This window comes from Pelobates fuscus, chromosome 6, assembly GCF_036172605.1.
Source record: "Pelobates fuscus isolate aPelFus1 chromosome 6, aPelFus1.pri, whole genome shotgun sequence".
NCBI lineage: Eukaryota > Metazoa > Chordata > Amphibia > Anura > Pelobatidae > Pelobates > Pelobates fuscus.
Genome location: NC_086322.1, coordinates 273576037 through 273602599, shown reverse-complemented (window position 1 = coordinate 273602599; position 26563 = coordinate 273576037). Strand labels below are relative to the sequence as shown.

At 39.8% G+C, this 26563-nt stretch overlaps 1 protein-coding gene across 5 annotated transcripts in view; it reads left to right on the top strand.

Annotated features, from left to right (window-relative positions):
• The first annotated feature begins 1085 nt into the window (after positions 1 to 1085).
• Positions 1086 to 26563, top strand: part of NCOA5 (nuclear receptor coactivator 5) — a 33128-nt gene continuing 7650 nt past the window's right edge. The window contains exons 1-3 of one of the 5 annotated variants that reach the window (XM_063459174.1): positions 1086 to 1260; positions 16543 to 16650; positions 25838 to 25904. In XM_063459174.1, the coding sequence (XP_063315244.1) occupies positions 25867 to 25904 (38 nt within the window). In that variant the 5' untranslated portion in view covers positions 1086 to 1260; positions 16543 to 16650; positions 25838 to 25866. Of the gene's footprint in view, positions 1261 to 15823; positions 16023 to 16542; positions 16651 to 25837; positions 25905 to 26563 lie in introns of those variants that run through there. The other 4 variants (XM_063459175.1, XM_063459172.1, XM_063459173.1 and 1 more) reach the window with 4 other exon arrangements.

Sequence of the window (26563 nt, the reverse complement as noted above, 5' to 3'; positions counted from 1 at the left end):
ACTGCTCACTCGCTGCCTTATATATCCCACCTTTTGTCAGGAGCCACTGTAACGATATAATCAATGTTATTCACTGATCACTGTATGTGACCTATTAATCCAAAAATAGATTATAATCTTAGGTGCATGAGGTAGTCTCGAAGTCAGGATAAATGGAATTATTTTCAGCTAATGTACTCTAGTTGCTGTAATTGTGAACAAATTATAATACGACAAAATTGTGACAAAAAAATATTTTTTTCACTTTTTTTAGTTTATTATAACTAAATAATGAGTAATGAATAAATTTATGGTATAACAATAAATCCCTGTTTGTCCTTTAAAAAAAAAAAAAAAAAAAAAAACCTAACAGTATTTGATTATCTACACGCTCTTTATAATTGGTGTGCATAGTTTAAGTGATGTATAGTTGCATATATTGTCTGTATATTATGCTGCTTTTAAAGTCTTTGGTGTATTAACACGAAGATGATAATATATATATATATATATATATATATATTATTTTTTTATTTTTTTTTTGTGGTTTAACTTTTTATTTTAAAAGTAAATTACAAAATGTAGGCAAAACAGTGCGGATGAAAAAAAATAAAACCCTATAAAGAACAAATCGTCCATAAAAAAAAAAAAAATACAAATAAAAAAATCTCTAGAAGACTTGACAGCTTCGTAAACCCAACAGATTACTTTTATTTGTTTTCATTTATTAGAAGTAACTACAAATTAGCAGGAGCAAGGATAAAATAAATTATATATATATATATATATATTTTAAATATATTCAGTTCAGTGTCTAAATAATGCATTAAACATGGTAGTGGGAGCAGCTTCAGCCTGAAGAGCCACTGGAGCAAACTGGCTAATCCCTGGCTTGCTGCATTCACCCTAGCCCTATTAAACACTGCTACTCCAGCAACCATTTCGCAGCAGAAAGTCCCCCACCGCAGGACTTGCCAGAGCCGCCGACGTCACGAGCAGCCATTACGTGAGCGGCGCGGCGGCGTTGGCCGCAGACAAGATGTCGGCGAGAGGTGGGGCCCTCGCTGCGTCACGTGGCCCGCCGGCAGCCAATCGCGTCGATTGCTGAGGTTTCTGGTCGAAGGGCGCCTTTTCGACTGTGCCGTAAAGTGACGCAGCGTGGGCTCCCTTCTCTCTGAAACGGTTACTGTCGTCGCTATTGTTGCGCAGAAGGCGAGTCCGGGGAAATCCTCCAGTTGTTGTTCGTGAGGGGAAATTCTACCGAGTGAGTGAGAGCAGCAGGTGAGCAGAGTGTCTCCTCATATTGCTGGTTGTAGAAGGAATAATGTGCCCAGTCCTTTACATGTCCTCACAGAGACTGCTGTGTACCCAGTGTGTGTTTATATATCTTGTAACAAGGTGCCCTGACCGTGTGTGAGAGCTCAGTGCAGGATTAATATATAAATATATCCAGATATACAACTGCTGTGTATCCAGTGTGTGTTTATATATCCTGTAACAAGGTGCCCTGACCGTGTGTGAGAGCCCAGTGCAGGATTAATATATAAATATATCCAGATATACAACTGCTGTGTATCCAGTGTGTGTTTATATATCCTGTAACAAGGTGCCCTGACCGTGTGTGAGAGCTCAGTGCAGGATTAATATATAAATATATCCAGATATACAACTGCTGTGTATCCAGTGTGTGTTTATATATCCTGTAACAAGGTGTCCTGACCGTGTGTGAGAGCTCAGTGCAGGATTAATATATAAATATATCCAGATATACAACTGCTGTGTATCCAGTGTGTGTTTATATATCCTGTAACAAGGTGCCCTGACCGTGTGTGATAGCTCAGTGCGGGATTAATATATAAATATATCCAGATATACAACTGCTGTGTATCCAGTGTGTGTTTATATATCCTGTAACAAGGTGCCCTGACCGTGTGAGTGCTCAGTGCAGGATTAATATATAAATATATCCAGATATACAACTGCTGTGTATCCAGTGTGTGTTTATATATCCTGTAACAAGGTGTCCTGACCATCTGTGAGAGCCCAGTGCGGGATTAATATATAAATATATCCAGATATACAACTGCTGTTGTATATCAGGATATACAGTAATTATATATTAATCCTGCACTGGGCTCTCACACACAGTCAGGACACCTTGTTACAGGATATATAAACACACACTGGATACACAGCAGTTGTATATCTGGATATATTTATATATTAATCCTGCACTGGGCTCCCACACACGGTCAGCACACCTTGTTACAGGATATATAAACACACACTGGATACACAGCAGTTGTATATCTGGATATATTTATATATTAATCCCGCACTGAGCTCTCACACACGGTCAGGGCACCTTGTTACAGGATATATAAACACACACTGGATACACAGCAGTTGTATATCAGGATATATTTATATATTAATCCTGCACTGGGCTCTCACACACGGTCAGGGCACCTTGTTACAGGATATATAAACACACACTGGGTACACAGCAGTTGTATATCTGGATATATTTATATATTAATCCTGCACTGAGCTCTCACACACGGTCAGGGCACCTTGTTACAGGATATATAAACACACACTGGATACACAGCAGTTGTATATCTGGATATATTTATATATTAATCCTGCACTGGGCTCTCACATACGGTCAGGGCACCTTGTTACAGGATATATAAACACACACTGGATACACAGCAGTTGTATATCTGGATATATTTATATATTAATCCTGCACTGAGCTCTCACACACGGTCAGGACACCTTGTTACAGGATATATAAACACACACTGGATACACAGCAGTTGTATATCTGGATATATTTATATATTAATCCTGCACAGAGCTCTAACAGACGGTCAGGACACCTTGTTACAGGATATATAAACACACACTGGGTACACAGCAGTTGTATATCTGGATATATTTATATATTAATCCGGCACAGAGCTCTCACACACGGTCAGGGCACCTTGTTACAGGATATATAAACAAACACTGGATACACAGCAGTTGTATCTGGATATATTTATATATTAATCCTGCACTGAGCTCTCACACACGGTCAGGGCACCTTGTTACAGGATATATAAACACACACTGGATACACAGCAGTTGTATATCTGGATATATTTATATATTAATCCTGCACTGGGCTCTCACACACGGTCAGGACACCTTGTTACAGGATATATAAACACACACTGGATACACAGCAGTTGTATATCTGGATATATTTATATATTAATCCTGCACTGAGCTATCACACACGGTCAGGGCACCTTGTTACAGGATATATAAAGACACACTGGATACACAGCAGTTGTATATCTGGATATATTTATATATTAATCCTGCACTGAGCTCACACACCATAAGGACACCTTGTTACTGGATATATAAACACACACTGGATACACAGCAGTTGTATATCTGGAAGGGGCACACTCAGTGTTTTAAAAAAATATATTTTATTTTACCCCTTAAGGACCAAACTTCTGGAATAAAAGGGAATCATGACATGTCACACATGTCATGTGTCCTTAAGGGGTTATGGTTACATTAAATCATTGTTTCAGTCAACTTTCATCAGGAGCCTGAGTGCGCTCCTTTATGGTATTGTGTGTGTAAATATATTAGGAGCGCACTGAAAAAATAAAATTAACATATGTTTTAAACATATTTTAATGTAAGCTCATTGAGCAGGGCCCTCCACCCCCTCTGTTTCCTGTACATCCAGTTGTCTGGTTACAATTACATGTCTGTTAGGCCACCCATTGTACAGCGCTACGGAATCTGATGGCACTAGATAAAAAAAAAATAATTTATATAAGCAATGGTTACATTAAATCAACATTTGTCCATGTGTGGACTTTACTCAGGAGCCTGAGTGTGCTCCTTTGTGTTAGTGTGTGTATATGTGTATGTATATCTATATATCTCTATATCCATCCAAAGTACAAGAGTATTGCAGTATGCATAGATACTTTTATTTATTTAACTAACATAATCATTCAGAACCAAGGATGAGAGGGAAAACTCTCGAAAGCTTGTCCAATATAAAGTATAATTGCATATTGTCGGTTGGCTAACCCAATCCACATTTATTTCCTGGTCCATCTTGTTTCCTGGACACACCTATCTCCATGCAGTCTGGTAGGTTCCTTACTGTATGTAGCCTAATTAATGTAGAATGCAAGAGCGAAATCAATCAATAAATGCTCCATATCCGTTTTACATACTACAGTGTTACTTTTTACATGTTGTCCATCTTGATAAGTGGTCAGGGACACAAGGGTAAGTCTGGCACTCCTAATCAAATGAATACACTTTTCTCTTGCCATTCATTTGTGGTTTTACAAACCCTATTGATTTTCTTAAAATATTGTGTTATTGGTCAAATCTCTTCTAAGCCATGCAAAGACATTGTTGGATACAGATTTGCATTCTGATTATTTTTCCTGCACTGTTTGCAAAAGGACCAGAAGTCACCTGGGGTTGCTTTATGGTCAATGAAAATCAATTCCCCTGAGCATGCTGCCTCTTTCGTAAGCAATTAAATTTTTGTGTTCTACAATGGATTAATGAATTAATTTGGTTTGTGTTCGCGATTTCTTAGGGTGCAACATGATGTTTCTTTGTAAAGTGTTCTCTAGTACCTGGCTCCTCCGTTCTATGTAAATGCTTTTATTTTGTTTGAGTTGTTCGCAAAGTCTCCTGTTTTACGTCGGGCATCAGACAGACTTGTGAAATGCTTTGATTGTGGCGTGATTTATATGTAGTGCTTATTTCTTTAGTCACTAGATTATCCTTGGAATCAAATATTTCAGGATCCCACCCGGAGTATTCCTTAATTCACTTGGCTTTTATCTGCTCCCAACATGTCAGTGTCAGATTTCTTTTTCCAGGGGGTGGGGTTAAATTATTATGATATATTAAATGGATGCGGTAGCCAGAAATTAAACACAATACTTTTGCTTTTATGTGAAGCAATTTTGCAGGATCATCTGCAGAGACTAGGAAATTGTCTGTCTACTGCATTGTTTTTAGTGCTTCTACATATTTTAATCATGGGCATGTAATATGCAGCTGAAAAATATGCTTAAAGGCAGGGCTTGACAAATTTGCCTGGAATCTAGGAGCCAGCTAGAAAAGGTAAGAGCCAGAGAATTCAACGTCAAAAATACAATTCTTAAAGGGACACTATAGTCACCAGAACCTGAATGTTTTTCAGTGTAAACACTGACTTTTCAGACACAAGGCAATGTGTACATTGCTGCCTGGTAACACCTCTAGTGACAGGCACTCAGACTGCCTTTAGAAGTGCTTCCTGGGTCAGTGCTTCACAATGTGCAGCACCTACGTTAATATTCCTTATAGAGATGCATTGATTCAATGCATCTCTATGAGAAGTTAAATTGGGGCTGTGGCATTTTTACGTGCATGCGCTATAGTATTCCAATGCTTTCCTATGGGGAAGCATTGGATTGGCTGAGATCATCAAGATTGATCTCTGCCATGGAGGTGGGGCTAGCCGCAGCGTAATTAGCACTGCATGAGTAAAAACACCTTTCCCATGTGATTGAAGGGAAGACTCAGACATACAAAAACACACTCACAAGTATTTTATTGAAATCCACCCAACCTCCTTATTTCTGGAGAGCTGGAGTGGACAGGCTTTCCCTGGGGTCCAGTGAGGCTTCTGTCAACTCCGTCTCACGCACCGTTTAGGGGGCCGGAGTGACGTTGGCTCGCGGCATCACTGCAAGCCTCGTGAGGGAGCAGAGCTGCGGCCTTAAGTCATCCGTCCGCCTCCCTCCCTCTGCTCTCCATGAGCCGACTGCCTCCCTACTCCCTCTCACAGCTCTCCATGAGCCGGTCGCCCGCCCCTCCTTCCCTCAGCAAAACATGACCCGGCCTCCCTTGCCTTTCAATGAGCCGGCTGGCTGGCCGCCTCCCTCAGTCCGCAGCCTGCCTCAGCCCTCCGTGATCCGATTGCAGCCTCTGCTCTCAGGCAGCTGGTCACCTCGGGGGCTGAACAGGCTCACAAATCCCATGATGTCTAGAGTGTCCCTTTAAACAGGGCTCGACAAAACACCAGAACTAATTTATCTAAATTTATTTGCAAGCCAGTCTAATGAATGGGGAGTTATTGGCTGATACCTTTAACTGACTGTTTTCAGCCAATTGGTTGTGGTCCTTTGTGCTTCATATAAGGGGAAATTCAGAAGCCAGATGCTGCCTGGGCGGGAGTGGACATTGCTGCTGGAGGCAACTTAGGGGTTAAAATGTTAGAGCGGTTTAACTCCTTGAGGTAAGAGTACCTCCAGGGGTCTCTGGGCACCATGACAGTCACTTAGATGTTGTTTTGGTGCCTGGAGTGCCCCTTTAATAAAGCAGTTTTTGTGTATAGATTGTGCCTATGAAGTTTCACTGCTTAATTAACTGAGATTTGGGAGTTCAATTTATGCAGCCCTAGCCATACCTCCCCTAAAACACTGACTGACACAGCCTGCATAAAGACAAAATTGTTTAATTTTCAATCACGTGTAACCTACTTTAAAAGTTTTTATTTCCTGCTCTGTACCTTGAACTTAGTTACATACAGGAGGCTCCTGCAGGGCCTAGCAAGCTATTAACAGAGCAGGAGATAAGACATTCTAAATTTAAAAGGACATTTTAGCTCATTACAGTGTCCCTATTGAACTTGGTGCAGCATAGTAAAACATTGCAGCAGTAAGATAACCTTCTGTGATTGTCTACCACACAGCCACTAGAGACACTTCCATAATGTTACTGGGCTTTAGCGCCCCCTTGTCATGTGATGTTGGGGAAGGTGAAGCCGCTACCCAGTACGAGGCATCGCCTTTGAGGTCAGGTGAGTAAATAAAGTTTTTATTTGTTGGGGGGGGCAACAGGGGAGCTGTAGTGCCAGGAATACAGCTTTGTATTCCTGGCACTATAGAATCCTTTTAAAAAGAACTTGCAGTAAAGGAAGTGTAATTTTTTTCCTAATCTCTTCCGCCCCCTTCTCTACTGACCATTCTACATTTTAAAGAAACACGCCCTTAATGATCTTAAATTTGCTGTGTCATATGGGGTTAACAGTTTCCCCCTTGTTACTTTATAAAGTGCTGTTTTTTTAAGAGAAATTTGCACTTTTTATAAATTGAGAAAGGCAGCTGGGAGAGAGGGCCACTGCAGATTGCTTTGTGCCCCAGACAAAGCAGAATCCTGTGCTTCTCATAGAGTACTAATGATCTCTCAGTGGGCGGCAAAGAGCGATATCAAGGGACTGACTTGCAGCTGGTTTAGAGGTAAGTTCACTTCTTGTTAGAGGATGGGAGGGGGTCCAGGGGAATCCCCCGTACTCAAATATTATAACTAAATCTATTTAAAACACTGTGCTAGCTTAAAGTTCCTGCACTTATCCATTTCTCCTCTCGTTTCTTTCCTGCATTTCAATTTTTTTTTTTTTTATTTTTTTTTTTTTTCTACAATCACAAAAAAGAAATAAAAACACAAAAAAAAGAACAAAAGCACAAACAGTAAAAACCCCACACCAAGTCTAGAGCACATGATCAATTAATTTCAGTACTCTCTTATGTGTATTATATTGTCACTTATCTATATTCATCGCTTTCCATATACCAACTGCTCAATTTATTGTGCCTTTCTTATAAAGCTTTCCTTCACCTTACATAATATAATTTTTCTATATAAGCTTGCCAAAAATGAGGGAGCTCCCTCCATCTTAAACCCCTTAAAGGACCACTCTAGGCACCCAGACCACTTCAGCTTAATGAAGTGGTCTGGGTGCTAGGTCCAGCTAGGGTTAACTAATTTTTTTATAAACATAGCAGTTTCAGAGAAACTGCTATGTTTATCAATTAGTTAAGCCTTCCCCTATTTCCTCTAGTGGCTGTCTCACTGACAGCCGCTAGAGGCGCTTGCGTGATTCTCACTGTGAAAATCACAGTGAGAGCACGCAAGCGTCCATAGGAAAGCATTATGAATGCTTTCCTATGTGACCGGCTGAATGCGCGCGCAGCTCTTGCCGCGCGTGCGCATTCAGCCGACGGGGAGGAACGCAGGCGGAGAGGAGGAGGAGAGCTCCCCGCCCAGCGCTGGAAAAAGGTAAGTTTTAACCCTTTTCCCCTTTCCAGAGCTGGGCGGGAGGGGGTCCCTGAGGGTGGGGGCACCCTCAGGGCACTCTAGTGCCAGGAAAACGAGTATGCTTTCCTGGCACTAGAGTGGTCCTTTAAGGACCAAACTTCTGGAATAAAAGGGAATCATGACATGTCACACATGTCATCTGTCCTTAAGGGGTTAATTTTTTTTGGCCTGTCCCTACTCATTCCATCTCTCTCCTACATCTGTACCAGAACCTCTTCTGGGTGCTTCCATTCCTATGTCAATATTCACTCTCCATCTTTTCAACATGTGTGCACACCCCTCACACTAAATTATACCTTTTCTCATACTGTGCATCAGTGAGCCTCTCACCCACCATATTGTTTTTTCTATGACAGTCAGTTCCCTCTTTATCACCTCCATATTACTTAACCCCTTAAGGACCAAACTTCTGGAATAAAAGGGAATCATGACATGTCACACATGTCATGTGTCCTTAAGGGGTTAGTCATATTATATAGCAGGGCTGCCCAACAGGTAGATCCCTAGATGTAGAACTACAACCCCCATGATGCTTTGTCATTCTAAAGACATGCAAAGCATCATGGGAGTTGTAGTTCCACAACATCTGGGGATGAACCTGTTGGGCAGCCCTGATCTATTGAAACACAAGTGTCTTGCTCCAGATTACCCCCATTTCCTTCAATGTGAGGTTATCCTTCTGATTTTTGCTTCTGTGGACTACTTTAGGTGCTCAGATAAGCATATTATCAGCGGGTTACCTGATGATGCAGGGGGCATGATGCCCCTTGCCATGCCACATTTAATTGGACTTCCAGTGTAGTTTACTCAAATCTTAGTGCTTTCTGAGTGAACATTTTTCTTTTGGCATGTTTACCATCACTTTTCAAAGTGAAACACATAGTGGGTGCTCTGCCTTGTAAGGAAAATAGGTGTTTGTCATGATATTCATATAAACTAATTTTTTTGGCATAATTGCTCTCACAAAAAATGGGCTGAAAAACTCGTCTTATACTCTAGTGTATATATGGTCTCTCTCTCTCTCTCTCTCTCTCTCTCTCTCTCTAGAATATTGAATATATAGTGTAAATATGTTAAAAAATTTAAATAAAAAATATGTGTGTAATTTCGTTCTAACTGTATTTTGTTTTTTTTTTTTTTTTTTAATTCTTTATTTTTGGTGCATTTTGCGTATAACATAGCATGATATACATAGTTGCCATTGCTTTGTAGTCAGAGTGTAACAGTTATACATCAGGTATGGCATTCAATATGTTTGCACATTTTGTGAGATGGTGGACTGTGTGGTTATAACGAGGTGACCTAGTTGTTTGTATAGTACCGCCATGTCCTGTGTGGTTCTATTTGGAGCTCGGATAAGCTAGTCTATAGTCGCTAGGTATAGTAATGTTGTGTATGTCATGGAGGTGTTGCTCCAATATGTTACAGCGGTGTAAGCTACGTGTCCGTGGAGCAAGTAATAAGTCGTGCTGCTTGGCTATGATAGCGTGGGGATGTTGGTTACCATGTGGGGCTTGTCTAGTGCTACAGTGGTCTAATGTCACATGGTGTCCCTCCGACATCCTTCTAGTGTCTACCCCTTTTCCCTGGGGGGGGGGGGGGGTGTGTTGCTGTGTGAGCAATCTGTGGGTTCGTTTTATGCCTGACGTGTATATCAAAGGCCTAGGGCCTTAAAGATTTCGTCACCTCTCTCGTGTGTTTGCGTGAGTATGGTGAACCAGCAAGTGAGTTGCTTCGCTATTAGTTTGCCACAAAAAGTAAAAATAATAAGAAATAAATCATACATATCAACTTTAACAAATAACGGCTTTGGAGGGGCCATTAGTTCCAGCAACAGCTGAATGGTGTCCCTTCTTTCCCTCTTGGGGGATATATGACTGTGAATGTCCCATTCAAGTGGTGGGGTTCGTGTTCCGTCTCAGTTCCTGCGTAGATGTTTCAGATCGGGAGCCTAGTGTTCCGAGTGTGCGGGTTCCGTTGGTGGATAGGCCCAACGTAGTTAGCAGTGCAGGAGCATCCGTCGGGGCTGTGGCCTTATAGGATTGCCCGTCCTTCGTGACCCACAGGGTGTTTGGGGTAGCCCATCTATAGGTTACGTTTTCCGCCTGTAATGTCCTCGTGAGAGGTTGCATGCTCCTACGCCACTGCAGGGTGGCCCTGCTTAAATCTTGAAAAAAGGATATGTGGCCGTTTTCAAAATTGTACGGGGCTTTTCCCTGTAACGCTGCTGTTAGCCCTAGTTTATCGGCTACCGTTTGGCATCTGAGGATTATGTCCCTGGGTGCTGCAGTTGGGGCCCTGGGGGATTTGGCTATTCTATATACCCCATCAAACGTAAAGTACTTAGCTCGTTTTGCAGGCATGAGATTTTCCACCAGCCTCCTCACATATTGCGGCAGGTCCTCCAAGGGGATGGTTTCTGGGACTCCCCTTATCTTTATGTTCTTCCTCCTGCCTCTGTCATCTAGGGTGCTCACTTGTCTGTTGGTGTCAAGTTGGACCTTTTGCAACTGGTGTACCTTGTCGCTCAGTGTCTGGAAGTCCTGTTTCAGGGCTGCAACATCTGTTTCAGTGGCTTGGGTGCGCGCTGTAACAGCTTGTACCTCTGTGGTCAGTTTTGCCAGATCAGCTTCCCACATTTTCTTGAGGTTTGATTGGAGGCTTAAGAGCATCTCCTGTATATCCTGTTTTGTGGCAGTGGACAAGTGTCTAGGTGTGCTGGCTGTGTCCTGGGTGGCCTGGTGTGGGCTCTGGGGTGAGTACTCACTTTCAGACTGTTGTGGTGTGGGGTCTCTCGTGGGAGAGGGTTCCTGTGAGTCTCTTGATGGTGTTGAGGCTGACCACATCTGGCCTATGTCGCGCTGTGTTTTTGCTGTGGTCGCGGGCGTTTTTTGGGATTTTCTCCCCATTTCTCCGTCTGCCTGGTATAGTGGTAGCAGGTCTGACAGGTCCGGGTCTCCCCAGAGAAAGTGTTCCCCAGCCGTTGCGTGCGTCCGGCCGGCCGCGCGGTAGGCCCCAAAGCCTCGTTTGCGGTTTTTCTTGCCCGGCGTCGAAAAGAAAGGCATCGGCCGCTTCCGGACGGTGCCCTGAATGCAGCACCGGTGTCTAGAGGTTTGTGGCTCGCGGGATGCTGGCGATATTCCGCGTTATCGGCTGGTGCACACAGGAGCTGTAGGAAATGGCGACCGCTCCTGTGCGCTGCTTGGCTCCGCCCCCCCTCTAACTGTATTTTGATATTAATATATAGATATCAAAATACATGTAGAACGAAATATATCTATATACATAAGTATATATCACTATATGTATACCTCAAGTATATATAAATAAAATAATTTAAAAAATTATATATATATTATATGTAATTTTACATAATTGGGTCCTTTTTATTAATTACAATATGTGGGACCTGCCTGACAACCCAGCCTGAAAGTATAGGGAATTTAATTTGCTAGCACTATATTTAACCCTATAACTTTCCAAGACACCATAAAACTGGTACACGGGGGGTACTGTTTCACTTGGGAGACATCGCTGAACACAAATATTTGTTTCAAAACCGTAAAATGTATTACAACGATGATATTGTCAGTGAAAGTTAAGTTTTTCTGCATTTTTCACACACAAATGGCACTTACACAGACGATATTGCTGTTATACTTTTTACTATTTTGAAACACTATTTGTGTTCAGCTATATCTACTGAGTATAACAGTACCCTTCGTGTACATGTTTTATGGTGTTTTCAAAAGTTAGTCAAATATAAGGCTTGCGTTTCAGTTTTTTTCTCATTGAAATTCGCCAGATTGGTTACGTTGCCTTTGAGACCGTATGGTAGCCCAGGAATAAGAATTGCCCCATGATGGCATACCATTTGCAAAAGTAGACAACCCGAGGTATTGCAAATGGGGTATGTTCAGTCTTTTTTTTTTTTTTGTAGCCACTTAGTCACAAACACTGGCCAAAATTGGCGTTCAAATGAGTTTTTTGCATTTTTCACACACAAATATTAACGTTAACTTCGGCTAGTGTTTGTGACCAAGTGGCTACTAAAAAAGACTGGACATACCCCATTTGCAAACCTTGGGTTGTCTACTATTGCAAATGGTATGCCATCATGGGGGTAATTCTCATTCCTGGACTACCATACAGTCTCAAAGGCAACGTAACCAATCTGGCGAATTTCAATGTGAAAAAAAATGAAACGTGTAACATGCTATATTTGACCCTGCAACGTCCCAAAACACCATAAAACCTGTACATAGGGGGTACTGTTTTACACATGAGACATCGCTGAATACAAATATGTGTATTTTATTGCAGTAAAAGCAAACAGTATTTTGACATTCATGGTTAAAATGTCACGTAGAACAAAGAAAATTTAAAAAAAAAAAAATCTTCTCCCATTTTTTTTATATTCATATTAAAATATGTTCCATACCTAAATATTTGATGTTAAATGAAAGCCATGTTTCCCCTCAATACAATTATGTATAATAAGTGTGGGTACCTTTAATATTAAAGAGATGAATTACTGTTGGACAGACATATAGCGCAAATGCCAGGTTTTGTTTACGTTTTGTTTTAATCACAACTTGTACATTTGGCTCAGTCCTTAAGGGGTTAAAACAGAAATAGAAAATATATCATCTTCTTAACCCTTTAAGTCCGGAGGACGTACTATTACGCCACGCAGAAACCGGCTCTAAACGCCGGCGGGCGTAATAGTACGTCCTCGCTTTTATTGCCGCCCACGTGGCCGGCGGTATTCTCCCGCTGCAGGTCGCGGTCGGGGGGGATGCCTGGCCCCCCGGGCAACCCCCCCTGTGGCCGGTGACCGCGATCTGCAGTCTCTGATCGCAGTGACAGGCTGTCACTGCGACCAGTATTCAGCATGTGTCAGCCGATTTCAAATCGGCTGACACATGCGGCTTTCCCGTTGTGCAGATCGCGGTCGGGGGACTTACCTGGCCCCCCAGGCAGTCCCCCTGGGGTCAGTGACCGCGATCTGCTAAGTCTGATCGCAGTGACAGGGTGTCACTGCGATCTCAAAGCACTCTGATCGCAGTGACAGCCTGTCACTGCGATCAGTGTTACATGTGTCAGCCTATTGGCTGACACATGTAACTGGCACAATGATCCCCCTGCAGATTGGCACTCCCCCCTGTGGTCAATTACCCAATCTGCAGGAGGTGATCACAGTGACAAGCAGTCACTGTGATCACTGATCCTGTGTGTCAGCCAGTGATGTGAAATCACTGGCTGACACTGTCTCTGCCCCCTGTCCTGTAAAAAAATAAAATATTAGTTCAAAAAATAAATTAAAAAAATTACAGTTACAAATAAAATATACTTAGATCATATATATTATATATATATGATCTAAGTATATATATATATATACACATACCCACACACACACACACACATTTACACATACACGACGTGTATTTAAATATTAATAAATATATATATATATATTAATATCAAATTACACGTAGACTGATACTGATTAAATATATATATAATTATTGTTATATATAATATAAAAAAATATATATGTAAATACGTAAAAAAATAAAATTAAAAAAATATTTAAAAATAAATAAAAAAATATATAGATGTGTTATTTCGTTCTAACTGTATTGTGATAATAATATATATATATTTATCTCAAAATACACGTAGAACAAAATAATATATATCATAATATATATATCTATATACATAAATCACTATCACTATATCACTATATATACCTATATATAAATAAAAATATTTAAAAAAAATTATATATATATACGTATATATACACATATGTATATATATACATATATTAATTCTACACATATATTTATGTAATAATTTTACATAATTAGGTATCCTAATTAATTACAATTAGCGGGACCTGCCTGACAACCCATGCCGAAAGTATAGGGAATTTAATTTGCTAGCACTATATTTAACCCTATAACTTTCCAAGACACCATAAAACCTGTACATGGGGGGTACTGTTTTACTCGGGAGACTTTGCTGAACACAAATATTAGTGTTTCAAAACAGTAAAATGTATTACAACGATGATATCGCCAGTAAAAGTGAAGTTTTCTGCATTTTTCACGCACAAACAGCACTTACACGGACGATATTATTGCTGCAATACTTTTTACTGTTTTGAAATACAAATATTTGTGTTGCGCGAAGTCTCCCGAGTACAACAGTACCCCACATGTACAGGTTTTATGGTGTTTTCAAAAGTTACAGCGTCAAATATAAGGCTTGTGTTTCATTTTTTTCACATTAAAATTCGCCAGATTGCTTACGTTGCCTTTGTGACCCTATGGTAGCCCAAGAATGAAAATTACCCCTATGATGGCATACCATTTGCAATAGTAGACAACCCAAGGTATTGCAAATGGGGTTTGTCCAGACTTTTTTAGTAGCCACTTAGTCACAAACACTGGCCAAAATTGGCGTTTTTTTTGCATTTTTCACACACAAACAAATACTAACGCTAACTTTGGCCAGTGTTTGTGACCAAATGGCTACTAAAAAAGACTGGACATACCCCATTTGCAATACCTTGGGTTGTCTACTATTGCAAATGGTATGCCATTATGGGTGTAAATTGAATTCCTGGTCTACTATACAGTCTCAAAGGCAACGTAACCAATCTGGCGAATTTCAATTTCAAATGTAACACGCTATATTTGACCCTGTAACTTCCCAAAACACCATAAAACCTGTACATAGGGGGTACTGTTTTACACGTGAGACATCGCTGAATACAAATATGTGTATTGTATTGCAGTAAAAGCAAACAGTATTTTGACATCCACAGTTAAAATGTCACATAGAACTAAAAAAAATTAAAAAAATCTTTTTTTCTCCCATTTTTTTATATATTTTTTATATTAAATTATGTTTAATACCTAAATATTTGATGTTAAATGAAAGCCCTGTTTCCCCTGAATAAAATGATATATAATAAGGGGGGATGCATTTCATATGAAAGAGGTGAATTACGGTTGGACAGACATATAGCACAAATGCCAGGTTTTGTTTACGTTTTGTTCTGTTCACAACTTGTACATTTGGCTGCGGTGTTAAGGGGTTAATGCTCTTTCCTCACCAGTAAGTAGCTGAAAATTGTCAGCTGGTTCTTACGTTATTCATGCACAGTTAAAGTTTCTGGAATGTGAAAATATGTGAATGAAGCTTCCTTGTATATCTATTTAATGAAATCTGTTAGACTCGGTGAGGATGTTTGCTTGATTATGAGATCCACTCATTGTGAGATTTGTCTGCCTCCACCTTAACGGATTGTATTTCAAATCAAAATGTTTTCAATTGCTTGAATCACTGCCAATGTCAGACACTGTAATTAGAATAATGTCCAGGATAATATAAAAAATTGTCGTGAAATTATTGTTTGCAAGCAAATGTGTAAAATGCATTAATTTAAATACTTATTAGTAAAGCATCCATTGGGTTGTCTTACAAAAAGAATCTTTTATTTTACAACAAATGTCTTAAATGTGTGCTTATAGGGTTATTCTATTCAACCTGCATTGCAGCGATCTGAAAAAATACATATTATCCAAGCTATTTCTGATCATTTTGAAATTATGTGCATGGAAATCTTTATTTTTTTGTGAAGTTACGTTTGGATCTGACCGCTATGCCTCGGCAAAGAAGCAAGCCTTCTTCTAGTCCTTCCCCGCTCAACCGAACAAACAGCGATGATCCCAGCGATTTAGATAAAACAATTTTTATTGGCAATTTGCCTACAATCTCCACAGATCGCAAAGAGATGGAAGAAATGTTTTCCAAATATGGAAAAATTAGTGGTTAGTACTGTTTTATATACACTACTACTACTACTAGACTTTGGATGGAAGGTCCTTATCAGATTTTTACATTTATTTATTTTGACATGGAAGTTTGCTTATGTTGTAAAGAAAGCCTTAAGCCTCATGTTTGAGACAACAAGTTACCCACCTCTTCCTGTCTCATAAAACGACTTGTTGCGTTTGTGTAGTACAAATGTTACATGGATAATACTTAGTGTAATCTGCCACTGGCTTTGCAAAATGAAATGTAAAACAAAGGACCTAACATTATCTGAAGTCTGCCATTTGAAATTAAAACGGTGTATTCCATTCGCTGAAATAAAAAATAGAATGTTACTACAGCAAAATATCAGCTCAGCGCCCACACTTACACAGCTCTATCTTTTGCATTTCAAAAAATTTTTTTTTTTTTTTAAACACAGCTTATTTTCTTGTCCTTTTTAGAACAGTTTTATTTCTAAACTTAGAGCACCAGAAAGGTGCGGGTCTCTGGCTGTAACTACTGTTACTTTTCTAGGCCTCCGCTTGTTCCATAGCTATGGGTTTGTGCAATATGAACGGGAAGAAGATGCAAAAGCAGCTGTGCAGGGGGAGAAGGGTCGCAAGTATAAAGGGCATAGATTAGGTAAGGCAACGCGTTAAAGAGTGCCGCTAATTGTCTCTGCAAATTGTCAGCCTGATATGTGTGGATCTCAATGCGTTTAGCAAAGACTTATCCTTCTGGAGTTCTAGTGGCTTTTCTGTTGGATTTAGTGCAGTTTTATGCATTTTAATTGGGTGTATTGGGAGATGACATTTTATCACACCATGTTCCTCTGGTGATGACACGGAAGGGTGAAAGCTATGTCGACATATAGGATACCTGTGGTGGTAGTCCATTTTGTAGTGCTTCTAGGAAATATGTGAATTTTCTTTTGGTATGTTTCCAATGCTGAGGCATGCAGTGCTCCTTTGCATCAGATAAACAACATATACTGATTTGGAAATGGTGATGAACTGTCTTGTATGAAGCAAACACAAGCTTAGTGTAAGTATAGCATACACAGAACTGTTAAAAGGACAGTCTGTGGACCATGCAACTTAATAAACTGGTTGTGGGTGGAGTTTATCTTCAGTAGATTTCACCATAATAAAAACAAAGAATTACACGACACCCAAAGCCAGCCTTTTCAACTACTGGCATCATAATGAGTCAATAAAACTTTCTTTCATTGGCACTGGGTGCTTCACTAAAATCAAGAGTAATTGAACCCAAAATGTCTGAGCACCCTAAGCTGGATACAGTTTGTTTGGTGTGTTCCTTCTTGTATATATTCGGATGCCTTCTCTTTTTCCTTTCCCAACTCATTTGATGTTAATTTAAATACCTGGCATCTTTCTGTGCAAGAAGATTGGTTGTGTCTTCCCTACCCACAGTATTCGATCTTCAGGTTTTTTTTTTTATTAGTTTTTTTAATTTTGGAAATGCCAATAGAGCCTTGACAATATTCCTGGCATTCCATGAGGTGGAATGTATTCACACTGTGGGCCAGCTCTCTTCCACCATTATATGTGCCATTCATTATTCACCATTTGCTTAGGTGGGACAGTTGACACCTCCTCCACTTTATGCATTATAAAGATATATAGACACACACCCTGCCCAATATTGTGTAGGTCCCCCTTGTGCTGCTAAAACAGTTCTGATGCTTCCAGGCATGGACTCCACAAGACCCCTGAACATGTCCTGTAATATTGCATAGAAGGACATTGGCAGCAGATCCTTTAATGGGCTGCAACATGCAGGGTGGGGCCTCCACGTATTGGATTTGTCCCTGAACATCTCTCAAATGCTCAATCGTATTGAGATCCTGGGAATTTGGAGGCCAAGGCAACACCTTGAACTATGTGTCATGTTCCTCAAATTATTCCTGAACAATTTTTGCAGTGTAACAGGATGCATTATCCTGCTGAAAGAGGCTACTGCCATCTGGAAATACTATGCCATGAAGGGGTACATGGTCTGCCACAATCTCTAGGTAGGTGGTACGTGTTAAAGTAACATCCACTTGTATGCCAGGACCCAAGGCTTCCCAGCAAAACATCGCTCAGAGCATAACACTGCCTCCGCCGGCCTAACTTCCCACTGCCATCTCTCCCTCCAAGTAAACAATGCACACCCACCCAGCCATAATCCTGATCTAAATGAAAGCATGATTCATCAGATCAGGCAACCTTCTTACATTGCTACATGGTCCACTTCTGACGTTCGCATCTGAAGTGCTTTCGGTTGTTGCAGTGGTCACAATTGCCATTCTATCTGGTTGAAGACTACGCAGCAAACTACGATACACTGTGTGTTCTGACACCTTTAAATCATTGCCAGCATTACGTTTATCAGCAATTTGAGCTACGGACTAGACTTCGCTCCCCATGTACATCAATGCGACTTTGGCACCCATGACCCTGATATCTGTTCACTGGTTGTTCTTCCATTAACCATTTTTGTTATGCACTAGCCATTGCATACTGGGAGCACCCCATAAGTCTTGACATTCTGGCGATGCACTGACCCTTTTTTTATTTAGCCATCACTATTTTGCCTTGTCAGATCTTTTCAATTGCCCATTTTTCCTGTTTCCGACACATGGAATTCAATAACAAACTGTACATTTTCTGCGTAACAGATCTCACCCCATGACAGGTACCATTATGATAAAATCAATGTTATCCCTTTAAGGACACAGCTTAATTAATAAAAGGCCCGCATGGCATAAAATTTCAGTCATGTGTTTTTAAAGTGTCATTCACTTCAACTGTCAGTAGTTTTCATGTTGTGGCTGAGCAGTGTATATACTAGACTGTGTATAGATGTTTATATAGGTAATTAGACATTTGTAGATATAATGGTGTATATATATAATTCTGCAAAGCTGCCAGTGAGTTATAGTGTGACGTTAAAAAAGCAGTTGTCCACTTAGCAGTTTGCATGTCAGAGGAAGTAAAACAAACTAGGTTAGGAACTGTTATATTGACATTTTTGTCAGGGAGCAATAGTGCTAATTAGATCCAAAAATATTTATTTCAATGAGAGGTAATGATCAAAGTAACAAAACACAATCTAGAAATAAATCGTGTGCTATGCCAGCCGAAGAAATAAATCTGTGAAGGGTGAGATGTCCGAAGTGGAGACCCCTGACATAGGTTGGAAATATAAAATGTCAAGAAAAGAATGCTCTGTGATCCAAAACGGCACATTACATTCAAGACAAAATCTCCAGTTTCAGGTACTGAGGAATGCCATCACTGCAGTGCATCTTTATATCTTTATATAATGAACGTGCAGACAAAACTAAATTTACACTTTACGTTAATCCTGTATTCCTGACACTAGAGTCTTGAAGTGGCCTTTTCGGTTACTGCCCCCCCCCCCCCCCCCCTGCCTGATAGCAGTAAAAAGTGATTTTACTTACATTTTCTCACGCACCGTTATCACTACGGCGGGGTCCGCCTTCATGACTGAGATGATCAATCTTGATGCTAATCCAATCCAGGGCTTTCCCATACTAAAGCATTGGGAGGCTATCGCGCATGTGAAGCAAAACATTGCACTGTGCCAATCAGCTTATTCTCATAGAGATCCATTGACTCAACATTTATAATAGACTAGGCACAACAAGGGCACACAGTGCACGTGAGGAAAACCAAAACATTGTTTCAATATCTCCTCTTCCACTATGTTCAATAGCAGAAGGGGCTAATATTTATAATTGGTCATCAACAGGGAGCAAAAATGGAGATGCCATGTTCCTATGTTTAGGTTTATTTTTCAAACTTTACAAAAACATGTGTTTTTTTGTTTTGTTTTTTTTTTAAACATACAGGATACGAAAACGGAATATTTCAAATACAGAAGTAAATGTTCCCCTTTAAGTGTCATCTAATTATTGTGATATTGGTGCTGAAACAATTATTTGAAAGAAACACCTTTTTATTAACCCCTTAACGCCGTTACGGCGTTCTATGCCGTCGCGGCTTTAAAGGGCTTTAAAGCCGTTGCGGCGGCATAGAACGCCGTAACGGCTTGCAGCCCCAGGAGGTACTGTGTACCGCGATCCTCTTCTGGGGGGCTGCCTGAGAGCCCAGGCAGCACCCCTCCGGCAAATGAGGCCCCCGGGGGCCATGTGATCGCTCTCAAAGAGCGATCACATGGCCCCCTATAGCTGGCTATGGATCTGCCAGCAGGGAGACTGTCTAAAATATTACAGTCCCCCTGCTGGTAGGTAGTGAAAAAAAAAACCAAATATTAAAATGTTATAAAATAAATTAAATGCCTATATATATATATATATATATATATATATATATATATATATATATATATATATATATATATATATATATATATATATATATATATATATATATATATATATATATCAGAATACACTTAGCATGACATTCTATATATATCTATAAAATACAAATAACCGCAAATATATATTTATATATAGAGATACATATAATTACATAAAAGATTACGTGAGTATACACGTAGAATTTATATACCTATAAATGCATATATATTAAAATTCTACGTGTATATTTAAGTAATTTTTTAACATAATTATGTCATTTGATTAATTAAAATTTGATTGATATGCCTGACAACACAGGGAGAAAGTGCAGAGAATTTAATTCGCAAGCACTATATTTGACCCTGTAACTCTCCAAGACACCATAAAACCTGTATATAGGGGGTACTGTTTTACTCGGGAGACTTCGCTGAACTCAAATATTAGTGTTTAAAACTGGTAAATTGTATTACAATGATGATATTTTAAGTAAAAGTGAAGTTTTTTGCATTTTTTACAAACAAACTGCACTTTTATGGACTATATTATTGTTGTAATATGTTTTACTGTTGTAAAACACTAATATTTGTGTTTAGTGAAATCTCCCGAGAATAACAGTACCCCCCATGTACAGGTTTTATGGTGTTTTGGAAAGTTAGAGCGTCGCATATAAGGCTTGCATTTCATTTTTTTGACATTGAAATTTGCCAGATTAGTTATGTTGCCTTTGAGACCGTATGGTAGCCCAGGAATAAGAATTACCCCCATGATGGCATACCATTTGCAAAAGTAGACAACCCAAGGTATTGCAAATGGGGTATGTCCAGTCATTTTTAGTAGCCACTTAGTCACAAACACTGGCCAAATATTAGTTTTTTTGCTTTTTTCACACAAAAACAAATATGAACGCTAACTTTGGCCAGTGTTTGTGACTAAGTGGCTACTAAAAAAGACATACCCCACGTTCAATACCTTGGGTTGTCTACTTTTTCAAATGGTATGCCATTATGGGGGTAATTCTCATTCCTGGGCTACCACACCGTCTCAAAGGTAACATTACTAATCTGGCAAATTTCAATTTGAAAATGGAACGTTCTATATTTGACCCTGTAACTTTCCAAAACACCATAAAACCTGTTAATGGGGGGTACTGTTGTACTCGTGAGACATCGCTGATTACAAATATGTGCATTTTGTTGCAGTAAAACCTAACAGTATTATGACATTTACAGCTAAAATGTGAGGCGGAACTACAAATTTAAAAAAAAAATGAAAAATTCTCAGTTTTTTTAATTTTATTCATAATAAATTGTTTCATATACAAATATGTTATATGAAATGAAAGCCCTGTTTCTCCTGAACAAAATGATATATAATAAGTGTGGGTGCATTTATTATGAAAGAGGTGAATTACGGTTGAACAGACATATAGCGCAAATTCCAGTTTTTGTTTACATTTTGTTTTGATCAGAACGTGTACTATTGACTCCGTCCTGAAGGGGTTAAAATACTCTGTTCTAATACATGTTAATACAGTGGACCTGTACATCAGCAGAACAACTTAACAAAACGCTTGGATGAGGCAACGCTTTCTTGCATTACTTATGTAACTGCTTGTTTCACATCAGGTAAAATAAACTATGAATTTTGTTGAAAAAATTTAATTAATGAAAATCTAAGGAATTTTCCACTAACTTCCTGGTTTCACTTTTGCTGTTACTAGTCTTTTGTACATGTCAGCAATGTTCTCAAACGTTTGTTAATTATACTATCTTAAAGGTACACTGTAAGCGCTAAAACAGCTTAAGCTTAAAGGGACACTATAGTCACCAGAACAAACTATGACTTGATGTAGTTGTTCTGGTGAGTTTAAACAGTCCCTGCAAGCTTTTTACAGTATTCATGTTTTTTTCAGAGATTGCTACTAGAGGTGCTTCCTTGAAAAGCATTGGATTGGCTGAAATCATCGATTCTAAAGATGTCAGTCAAGGAGGTGGATTGGGGATACATGTTTATGTTCCTGACCCTATAGTGTTCCTTGAAAGCTTTATACAAGCCTGTACATCAGGAGAAGTCAAAGTATGTAGGGCTCTACAAAATGAAGCTATTCCGTCACTTTATTTCAAACACACAAGGCGGCGGTTTGATTGCATTTCAATGTAAAGATCTTCTTGAAAATCGAACTGGTTTTGCAAGTCAGGATGGACTGCAGCGAGGTCAAAAATAAACACTGCTTTATTAAGCAAAAGCTGTTTTGGTACTCAAAGTAAATCTTTCATATTTGCAACAAGATGAAGATGTTATATTTATAATTTATTCTATTCGATAATAAAGAAGTTATTGCAAGGTGAGCTATCTCCAGTTAAATAGGTTAATCACTCATTTGGAGAACAATTTAAATTCAAGGTGTATGTTTCATAATATTTATTTGCAAAATAACAATGGAGTTAAGGTCATTTTCTTGACTTTGTATGTTAACACACACACAGCAAAAGTGTTTATCTCTGCAGACACAAGTTGGATTAATGGAAATAATTTACCGTATATACTCGAGTATAAGCCGAGTTTTTCAGCCCATTTTTTGGGCTGAAAAACCCCAACTCGGCTTATACTCGAGTCAAGGTCTGTATTATGGCAATTTGCATTGCCATAATACAGACCGGGGGAGAGGGGGGCTGGCAGAGCTGTAACTTACCTGTTCTGCAGCTCCTGTCAGCTCTCTCCTCCTCTGCGCCGTCCGTTCAGCACCTCGGTCAGCTCCCAGTGTAAGTCTCGCGAGAGCCGCGGCTCTCGCGAGACTTACACTGTGAGCTGACAGAGGGAGCTGCACGGACGGCGCGGAGGAGGAGAGAGCTGACAGGAGCTGCAGAACAGGTAAGTTACAGCTCTGCCAGCCCCCCTCTCCCCCCCACTGAACTGCCACTGGACCACCAGGGAAGGAGCCCCCCTCCCTGCCATATATCAAGCAGGGAGGGGGGACGAAAAAAAAATAAATATATAAATAAAATAAAAAATAATAATAATAAAAAAAAAATTAATAACAAAAAAAAGGGGGATAAGGACCACTATGGGAGGGAGGGGGGGGGATAAGGACCACTATTGGAGGGAGGGGGGGGATAAGGACCACTATTGGAGGGAGGGGGGGTATAAGGACCACTATGGGAGGGAGGGGGGGTATAAGGACCACTATGGGAGGGAGGGGGGGTATAAGGACCACTATGGGAGGGGGTGGGATAAGGACCACTATGGGAGGGGGTGGGATAAGGACCACTATGGGAGGGAGGGGGGTATAAGGACCACTATGGGAGGGAGGGGGGGGGTATATGGACCACTATGGGAGGGATGGGGGGGGATAAGGAACACTATGGGAGGGAGAAGGGGGATAAGGACCACTATGAGAGGGAGGGGTGGGATAAGGACCACTATGGGAGGGGAGGGGGAAGTAAGGACCACTAGGGGAGGGGAGGGTACGGACCACTAGGGGAGGGGAGGGTACGGACCACTAGGGGAGGGGAGGGTAAGGACCACTAGGGGAGGGGAGGGTAAGGACCACTGGGGGGGGGTGAAGGAACACGGGGGTGGGGAGGTAAGGACCACTGAGGGAGGAAGAGGGGAAGTCAGGACATATGGGGGGGGGGGGAGGGGGCGGCAAAATTTTTTTTGCCTACGGCGGCAAATATCCTTGCACCGGCCCTGCACACACTGCATTCACACGCTGCACTCATACACACACGCTGCACTCATACACACACACATACGCACACACTGCATTCATTATACACACACTGTAAATAAATATTCAATTAATATATTTTTTTTAGGATCTAATTTTATTTAGAAATTTACCAGTAGCTGCTGCATTTCCCACCCTAGTCTTATACTCGAGTCAATAAGTTTTCCCAGTTTTTTTGGATAAAATTAGGGGCCTCGGCTTATATTCGGGTCGGCTTATACTCGAGTATATACGGTACTAAAAATTTAAATATTGCGTGAATATACAGCGTCATTCTGCATAACTAGTTCTGGTTTCCTGCGTAATAACTTTTGAACTATAATATATCTTAATTTTTATTTTATTTTTTTTCTCCAAAAGCATTTTATTAAAAAAAAAAAATAAACAAACCTATTTTTAAATAAAAAGTTTGGTTTAAAAAAAATTAAATAAATATATACCGGTAATCTATATCTATATCTCCATCTCTGCTTTGTGGGGAAAACATGAAATAAGTGAATAGGTGGAGTTCAGTAGTTTTCTGATTACTTAAATTAAAAAATTAAAAAAAACTGTGAAAATCCATCCATCAGAGAAATTAAAATGTGAAATGGAGTGTATGCACACTGGAACATTTACTATCGCTAAGAGAAAATAAAGGATCTTTCTTAATAGTAAAGAAACAGTCTAGGTGCCATAAGTACTTCATAACTTCATAGTGATAATGGTACCGTTGGGTTGCGGTAACAGTTCAGTTCAAACCAGATTCGGGCAGTAAGACCAAAACATGGCTCAGGGCCACTCATTGCCCTGGCCTCCGCTTGATTCTTGCATGTGTCCGTGTTTGCACATGTCTATTGTAATGTAAAGGCATTCATTGGCTGAGTCTGTCCGGTAAACTCCTTAGTCAAAAAATGGCTTTATCTAAATCTTGCAAAGTCTAGCAAAGGGTCAGACCTTGATTTCTTTGGGGCTGTCTCTGTTGTCAAAAAAGCTCAAACAGTTGGCTTAGAACTGTAGGTCAGCACCTGCATCCTTATTTTAGCATAACCACTGTATTGCATGCAGTGATTCGGTCTAGGCTAGCAAATTTTATTTTATGCTTGTCGCGTTGTTAATTTGTTTGCTGTATTTGCAGTATCCACACAATAAAATACTGCCAAACACACACACAGTGTGTTGTGTTTTTTTTTTTTGTTTGTTTTGTTTTTTGGAGGTGGGTTGGCAGATTCTTCTCCTCTTCCACCTGTACATTCTTCAAGCATTCGCATGGCGGGTGAAATGTCATGGAAGGAATCCGTGTTTTTTTTTTGTTTAGTATGTATGTTAATGTGTAATAAAATGTTGTCTAATTTCTGTTATTATTCAAAGGTTTGTTTGTTTTGTTTTTGTTGCACACAAAGCTTAAAATTAGTAGACTAACCGTATAAAAAAAATTTAAAACATTCTCACCATATGTACCTTTAGCTATTTTTATTCTGTTTGCGACATGCGTCACTTTACTATGGTAGTTACTTTGAGTTAAACTTTTCATCATTTGGAAGAAACGGTGTGCTTGGAAGATCTGGCCTGGAAGTTGGTTTGGTCCTCTGACTGGAAACGTGTTTTAAACTGTTGGGAAAATATGTGCTGTTGTAATAAACATCCCTTTATTACCACTTTCCCTGGTTAGTGTTCTTATTTTGCTTGTTTTACTTAACTGCAATGTTCTTTGATGTCTCACTTATTTCAAATAATTGAACAGCTGGGTTAATTGTGCTTTTCAGGTATTAACAAGGCAGCGGAAGGAAGAAATATGAATAAGGCTCCATCCAGGTCCAGTCCGTCAAGAAGGTAAAGTAATAGCCAGACGTTGATAGCCCTGTGAAGGTAGGGCTTCCTGGAACACGTCTTCTCCAGAACTCAATACCTTCAAAAGTTAACTAGAATTAGTCTAGCTGGATTCCATTCTAAAGCCTAAAAAGTAAAGAATCTTGCTTGGATCATTTTAAATTCGCGGTAAGATACTGAAAATCGCGTCGTAATCGGATTAAATCTAAAATTTGCGTTTTATCGTTGCGTTTCTCTGCACACAACTCAACTAAAATTTAAAAAGACAAATGGCTTTAAACGGCGTCTCGGAATGTTTACCTCTTGAAAGCTAAAAATTAGTGTGGGCTCACTTTAAGGAGTGATTTCAACCATTTCTTGTTGATAGTGCCTGAGGTACCAATGCAGACTATACATCCCTAATAACCTTTCCATGTTTGGGGGGGGGGGAAAAATCCTATCCAGGTGCGTGCACACTGTTAAATTTTAAGCGTACTCTTAATGGATTCAAATTTTATTTAATTTTTACTTACCTGAAACTTGCCTTTAAAATGCATTGCCCGTTTTCTTGAACTGGTGAAAAATGGATCAATTTATGAAGTATTTAATTCCTGATTTGTTTCTGCGGGTTGGGTGTGTGGTTTTTATTTTTTTTTAAGTTTCAACATGTCGATATTTAAATG